Source organism: Onychomys torridus, chromosome 17 (assembly GCF_903995425.1).
Source record: "Onychomys torridus chromosome 17, mOncTor1.1, whole genome shotgun sequence".
NCBI lineage: Eukaryota > Metazoa > Chordata > Mammalia > Rodentia > Cricetidae > Onychomys > Onychomys torridus.
Window position 1 is genome coordinate 10,105,718 of NC_050459.1, and position 7,944 is coordinate 10,113,661.

General features: G+C 52.1%; 1 protein-coding gene across 1 annotated transcript in view; it reads left to right on the forward strand.

Annotated features, from left to right (window-relative positions):
- The first annotated feature begins 3,909 nt into the window (after positions 1-3,909).
- The window catches only part of F7 (coagulation factor VII), a 7,257-nt gene continuing 3,222 nt past the window's right edge, over positions 3,910-7,944 (forward strand). The window contains exons 1-4 of the mRNA XM_036166884.1: positions 3,910-4,087; positions 4,188-4,348; positions 6,200-6,224; positions 6,302-6,415. Coding sequence (XP_036022777.1) covers positions 3,910-4,087; positions 4,188-4,348; positions 6,200-6,224; positions 6,302-6,415 — 478 coding nt within the window. The remainder of the gene's footprint in view (positions 4,088-4,187; positions 4,349-6,199; positions 6,225-6,301; positions 6,416-7,944) is intronic.

The following is a 7,944-nucleotide window of genomic DNA, read 5'->3' on the forward strand; positions in this document are numbered from 1 at the left end:
AAAAAACAGTTTTTAACCTGGTAAAGCGTGTCTAGCAATCTTTAAAGCAAAATCTTTCCATTTCTAGATGCCTTAAGAATCCTCATCTTGGAGGAGATGGGAATGGAGGGGAGGGGATGGAGGAAAGGTGGGGGTGGGGGCGGGAGGAGGGAGGACAGGGGAATCCATGGCTGATGTGTAAAATTAAAACATAAATATAATAATAACTAAAAAAAGAAAAGAAAAAGAAAGAATCCTCATCTTAGCAGGAGTAGAAGAGAGAGGTGAGCGATTGCAGCACAGAGGACAAAGATGGGGCGCCCCACTATTGGATCGTTTACTAGAAACACTGGGGAACAGCACAGAGGAAAAGGACATGGGTCGTGTAACTGTCCATAACTGTCCATAAAATCCAGAAGCATTTTAGCATCACCCATTATTAGCAAAAGAGTCCTCAAGACTAACCCGCAAAGCAAGACACAGATCCAGAGAAAATAAAAGTGATACATTTGTAATCGTTAGGATTCAGGTCAGCTCTCTAGCTCTTAAACTTCCAGTTATTAACATCATCACCACTGGTCCACAACCTTCCCAGGGCATCAGAACCCACGAGCATCTTTAAGCTCTGTTCTTACCTACGATCAGTCCTAAGATTCTTGTTCCTTGTGGAGTGAGGGAGCCTATATCTGGATTGGGGTCACATATGAGTGGGTGGGTGAGTGCAGCATGCATAAGGATCGTATGTAAGTGTGAAGATGGTGTGCACGGGTACAAGACCATATGCAAGTGTGAGCTGCACATCCCAGACCTCCCCTGCAGGTCTTTCCCAGGTCTTAGGGCCATACCCAGCATCCTGTCCTTTACAGCGTCATCACTGTGTTGGACGTCTATCTGTCCCACCTCTGGTCTGAGCTTTACCTGCCATAGCATCCCTCTTTTCCTAGACAGCTGCTGGAGACATAAATGCCAGCCTCCAGCCAGCCTCCCACCACTTCCCGCCTATGTTCTAGCTTTCTCCACCCCTCTCCCCTCCCCGCTGCCCTTTGCCCTCCCGGCAGCATCCGGACAAGCCTCAGCAAGAAGTGGCAGTCCCATCATGGTTCCTCAGGCTCGCGGGCTGGTACTTTGCTGCTTTCTGCTCCAGCTTCAGGGACCCCTGGGAGCTGTAGGTATGGAGCCCTGTCTGTCTGGGGAGGGTTACTCTGTGGACTGGGTGAGTTGGGAAGCCAAGCTGTTTGCAGCAGCGGCTGGGACATCAACAGGAACCCCAGTCACAGGCGGCACCATCTGATGTATGTCCCTGCCAAAAGCAAATAGTGTTTACCACGAGGAGATAGGCTGTTCTTCGTAGGGGTGGGAGCTTTGGCTATTGTTTTCCACAGACTTTTTAGAAGTAGGGAGCTTTACTGTCACTTGCCTGTGAAGTTGGACCTGGAGGCCACTCAGTGCACAGCTCTGGGGCCAGGGATCCGACATGTCAGCACAGCTACAGGACACTGAGCTACAAGGGCTTGCTCACTGTCTTGGCCCTATGATCACAGCCATAGTTACTCATTTAAACACACACACACACACACACACACACACACACACACACACACACACACACACAGAGAGAGACAGAGAGACAGAGAGACAGAGAGAGACAGAGACAGAGAAACAGAGAGAGAGAGAGAGAGAGAGAGAGAGAGAGAGAGAGAGCTCTGAGGCCTCAGGGGAGAAAGTTTGAGGGCATATGTAGAAAGTTGCAGGGCCTCACAAACAGGAAGAGAGGCTGCCACTAATGTTCTGATGCATAGTGACGTGGGTGGTCCAGCTAGTACTGTCCCGTTGAAAACCTATGGCAAGTGGGGATTGTAGCGGATTGTTCTCCTATGGAGCTGAGTGGTAACAAGACAGCAATGGCTTTCCCAGACTTTCCCAGACACTCCGCAGCTGAGTGGGGACCTTGGGATCATATTTGCTTTGGAACCATAGGAGGTTTATGGAAGCAAATTTGCCTTCTCCTAAGGGCTCACCACTCAGCCTGATCAAGCTGTATGTGTTCAGTGGCTGGTAAAAAATGGGTCTTCCTCTGCCTGGTGAAGGTCCTTGACTGGTTCTTTTTGACAACATTCCCATCCTTCCTTTCCAAACCAGACTGAGTCTCTAGGAACACCACTTATGAAAGACTCTCCAACTTGAGAAAGATACAATGATCCTCGGCCTTTCCTTTCTCCTGTCACTGTCCCTTCCCAAGATGATTCATCTGACTTCCATTCTTGTCCTTCCAGAGGCCCCTCCTTTGGGGTGTGCCTCCTGACCAGAGCTACCTTCTCAGCCTTCCTAATGCCAATCCCTCCCAGCAAGGCCCATATGGGTTTTCCTACCTTAAATGTGCCGCCTCTGCATAGGGAAGACCTTTGTCCCCATCTCCTTTGGCTTCTTCTTGAATACACGGGCTGCTTTTGACTCTTCCCTAACTGTCTCTCTTCTTGTCTTCTCTCTTCCCACAGACACCTTCCCATAACTGCCTCTCTCACGGACATCCCAGGCACACAGTTTGTATAGGTAGCGTAGTTGTCTTATGGGGACTTTCAGGGCCTCATCTTCATTGTTGGTTTCTACTCCTAAAGGTCATTTAAAACCCTTATCCCCACACTCATATCTGGGGTTCAGACCCCATGTCCATTGGGGTGTCCCAAAGAATCCTCAGATCCAGCATGTCCAAACTATTTTGGCAGCCTTCACCAAACCTTTGCTTTTCCAGGTGGGGAACGCTGGTTACCTAGTTTCTGTCAGGATCGCTGACAGGCAGGGCTGTCTGGGGAAGGCTGGGTCTGGTTCTGGGACCTAATGGAACATCTCCAATGTAGCAACTCACAGGCCCAGGAGGCCCAGTTGAGGCAGGTGTGACCATGGCGCCCAGGGCTGGTGAAGTGTCCTCCTAAGATCTGAAGCCCCAGGCCTATATGACTTGAGGTTCCTGAATTGACTCAGGACACAGCACAGGGACACAGATGTGGGAATGGATGAAGACTTTACATAGTGTGTGTGCACATGTTTTTCTGTGCACACAGAAGGGGATTTCACAATGTGTGGTTCACTGCCTCTGTTTTGCTGGACGTCACGTCTTAAGCCTGTGTTCACTGACATCACAGGAGACTGGCAGCCTCAGACTATTCCTACCAACACATCACTTAGTGAGTTTTTGTATGCCCTCCAACTGTTTTCTCATTATAAATCCCTGAAAGAGATAGTAAGCAGGTCAAACCACATGCATATGGTAAATTTTCACTTCATGTAATGCATATATCACCATATACTTCTATGTAAGGCTGTGCCATGTTATCTGTCACCAACCATAAGTGAAAACCCACCCAGTTTAAATTCAGCTAAGCCCGGAGCTGTCATTCTCTGTGAAGAGAGTACGCCATTGAAGGAACCAACCTATGACCTTCCATTCCTTGAGATGGACAGAAACTCTTTGGTTCCTACCCTAGAATAGAAAAAGATGAAAGTGGGTAGGTTGTTCGATCACTGAGGGAGATGGATATGGCTGTGTCCATCACTGAGAGATCTAATGTGCGTGGTTTCCATGAGCTGACCCAGTGTGGTTTCCTTCACTCACTGGGAGGATCCAGTGCTGGTGTGAAGGATCCAGTGTGGGTGTGGAGGATCCAGTGTGGGTTTGGAGGATCTAGTGTGGGTGTGGAGGATCCAGTGTGGGTGTGGAGGATCCAGTGTGGGTATAGAGGATCCAGTACTGGTGTGGAGGATCCAGTGCTGGTGTGGAGGATCCAGTGTGGGTGTGGAGGATCCAGTGCGGGTGTGGAGGATCCAGTGCGGGTGTGGAGGATCCAGTGCTGGTGTGGGGGATCCAGTGCGGGTGTGGAGGATCCAGTGTAGGTGTGGGGGATCCAGTGCTGGTGTGGGGGATCTAGTGCTGGTATGGAGGATCTAGTGTGGGTGTGGAGGATCCAGTGCTGGTGTGGAGGATCCAGTGCGGGTGTGGAGGATCCAGTGCAGGTGTGGAGGATCCAGTGTGGGTGTGGAGGATCCAGTGCTGGTGTGGAGGATCCAGTGTGGGTGTGGAGGATCCAGTGCTGGTGTGGAGGATCCAGTGCGGGTGTGGAGGATCCAGTGCTGGTGTGGAGGATCCAGTGCTGGTGGCTTCTGAGCAGCTTGAGGGAAGCCGCCAGTATTGCATGGGACCTTCTGTTTCTCAGTTTTCATAACCCAGGAGGAAGCACACAGTGTCCTACCCAGGCAAAGGCGTGCCAACTCCTTCATGGAGGAGCTCTGGCCGGGCTCCCTGGAGAGAGAGTGTCTTGAGGAGAAGTGCTCCTTTGAGGAGGCCCAAGAGATCTTCAAGAGCCCCGAGAGGACAGTGAGTGCCCCTCCCCCCGGGGGCCAGCCCCTGTGTAGCACTGAGGCTGGAAGGAAGTGAGCTGGGGATTGTGAGGGTCACACCTGTGTCTCTGAACTCCTGAAGCACACTTGATGTGTCTATTTTCCCAAAGGAAAATCCCTTATTCCCTAGGAATCCAGAGCTGCCCGAGAAGTTGACCTGAGAAGGGAAGATTACTTTACCAGGAAGGGCTGGCCACACATGGTGTGTGTGTGCGCGCACATGCGCGCACACGCGTGCACACACACATACACGCACACTTCTCACAGCTGTTCCTGCAGCAGACAGCTCCTCTGGAAACGTGACAACGCTGTGGCTTCCTCCACCACACTTGGCCATGTGCACAGATCTGCCTTCACTTCTGATTTGATCTGTCTGTTTTAGTTTGTTGAGACAAGGTCTTGCTATGTAGCCCAGGCTGGCCTCCACTCTCCATCTCCCTGCCCCTGCCTCCCAATTCCTGGAATTACAAGTCTGTGCTACTCTGCCTGGCCCTGTGGTTTCATTTTGTGGACAAGGCATATTTAAACATTACTGAGCATTTCCCTTTCTGGGTAGGCATCTGCTTTTAACATTTTCCTAAGACGGGTGTGTCGGGGAGACTGGGTTCATCCCATTTCCCTTTATCCTCATCTCTGGAAAAAGTAGTCAGTCACAATCACATCCCTAAATTATGTGAGGGGCCTGTTCATTCTCTGAGGGCTTTTTTTCAGCTTTGACTCAAATCACATCTCATACTCACAGAACATCTCTCTCTCTCACAGGAGTTCTCACACAGAGGGCCTCACACTCACAGGCCACCTCACACTCAGAAGGCCTCACACAGGAAAATCACACGTACAGGAGAATTTGCACCCACAGAATACCTCATTCTCCCAGGACACCTCACAAACTCAGGGGCCGCGTCACATAGGACAAGACCCCTCATTCACAGAACACCTCATTCTCCCAGGACACCTCACAAACTCAGGGGCCACGTCACACAGGATGAGACCCCTCATTCACAGAACACCTCATTCTCCCAGGACACCTCACAAACTCAGGGGCCGCGTCACACAGGATGAGACCCCTCATTCACAGAACAGCTCATTCTCCCAGGACACCTCACAAACTCAGGGGCCACGTCACACAGGATGAGACCCCTCATTCACAGAACAGCTCATTCTCCCAGGACACCTCACAAACTCAGGGGCCGCGTCACACAGGACGAGACCCCTCATTCACAGAACAGCTCATTCTCCCAGGACACCTCACAAACTCAGGGGCCGCGTCACACAGGACGAGACCCCTCATTCACAGAACCGCTCTTTTCACAAGTGTCCTCACACTCGTGGGACACTTCCCGCAGGAAGTTGCTTTTCTCACTGAAGGAAAGATTGGGTTTATCTTGGTTCATGGTTCAGGAGGAAGTCCATCATAGCAGGACAGGAGGCAGCTAGTCACAGGGCATCCAGTCAGGAAGCAGAGAGCGATGGATGCTGATGCTCATCTATCTCACTTCTTCCTCTTTATTCAGTCCAGGGCTCCCATGGGATGATGCCCCCCCCCACATACACACATTTAGAGTTCCAGGCCACGGCTGGAGAGAAAGCGGGATCAGGGCCACAACTCAGGTGCTCTGACTTGTGTCGTGGCTTTAGATATCTCTAGAAGAGGCATAGAAAACATCAGCCTCAGACAAGCCCTCCTCATTTCCAAAGAAAACCTGTCTTCCCAAGCCCCTCCCAGAGGCCCGGGTCAGGAGCCCCGCCCCTAGCTCCCCCGCTCCCTCCGTGGACACTAACTGTACGCCTTGTGAACGCGCCTCGTGTGGCTTCTTCTTCCCCCCAGAAGCAGTTCTGGATTATTTACACAGGTGAGTAGGTGAAAAGTTATGTGTGCCCCTCCCCCAGAGCCGCCCTTTGCAGCCCACTAATGCCGACTCACCCACAGATGGGGACCAGTGCGCCTCGAATCCCTGCCAGAACGGGGGCACCTGCGAGGACCACCTCCAGGCTTACATCTGCTTCTGCCTCCTGGACTTCGAGGGCCGGAACTGTGAGACAAGTGAGACAGGCCTCCTGCCTCAGTTTACCGCTGGATGAAGTGGGGAGGGGGGGGGCCTGAGTGCCTGCTTCCAGCGGGTACAGCCCCATCAAGGAAGAGGGGGGTGTCCAATCCAGCCTCAGCCCCTGTGGGAAACCCATCTAGGAGACATTAAGTACTCTTTTCAAACTGAGAGCCTTTGATTTATGAGTCTAAGATGTGGGGTCTCAGACTCAGTCTCCCTTTTGGCTCTCTGGGAATTCTGGCAGTCTGGAGAGAGCTGAGGGAGGGTCCCTGTGTCACTATCCAGATTCTGTCCCCACCAGGCAAGTCAGCTGGGTAAGCACCATCCTCTGCCCATAGGTTTGAAGGTATGAAGTCTTTCTTCAGCATTAAAACAACAAATTATTGATCGCTAAGCTTGGAGAGCAGGAAAGCATTCTGGCCCCAGCAGCCCACTAGCGGGCCTCATAGAATCCCCTGGCTGCAGAAAGACACATGAGTATTTTGTTTCACCAAAATTGGAGAAGAGGCCTGAAGCAGGCTTCCAGGTGTGCTCTTCTGTGGGCTCACACAGGCAGCCCTCGATCCTTCTGGAATGGCGTGTAAAGTACTGTGGAGTATCACCAGCCTAGCAAGTCCTTTAACCCCAGCCCTAGGTGTGCAATCATACAGATGTGAAAGTCCGGTCTCCAGCCCCTCCCGGGGCCCAAGGCCCACTATCAATCACACCTTCAGCTAGCCATCTGTATGGCCCAAGGCCCCAGACAAGCAGCAGTCCGTATTCTGGTCAGAGAATCTCCCAAGGTTGCCTCTTGAGTCCGGGCAAAGGTCTCCTCTCTTCGGACCAAAGGCTCCTTATTGCACAAGTGGGTTCTTCTTGATGTCGGGTGCCTCCTGTTCTCATCAGATGAGGCCAGAGAGAGTAAAAAGGCAGGAGAGAAGGGGTTCACAAAGGGTCCCTGGCCTGAGAGGCCTGTGCATCTTAGTGAGCACTGATTATGAGCCATAGGACAGGCCTCCATACTGAAGCCCTGGGCTCACATGCTGAGCCAGCTTCTAATGCCCATGCGCTGCACAATTGGGCTGACCACGCCCCTCTTCTGTCTGGGCCAGTGGCCTATGCTGGAACCAAGGGCCTGGATGGCTCACGTAGTCTTGAAGGTTGGCGCTAGAATAATTTCTCCCTCTGGCCCTTCCATGCGCCAGTTTCCCATTCTGTTGAGAGTTTTTACTGTCCCTGGGAAGCTTCTGCTTACCTTCATAACCCTTCCCAGATTCCCCTTCTAAGATTCTTGTAAGGGGAAGCCGTCACACCCCAGCCTAGCATCCTCCAAATGCCACCGTGGCCGCCGCTGTCAGGATTGCTCAGATGTCTGACTCCCAGCTCCAGGACTCCTCCCTCCAGCTCAGTCCACAGGGCAGGTGACACCAAGTTCAGCCTCAATAGTCTGCAGCCACACACTGCCTCCCAAGGGGACAAAAGCAACCACCATCATGGCTGACCTGCCAGCCCCGTAAAGGCTTCTCAGACTATCTTCTCCCATCCT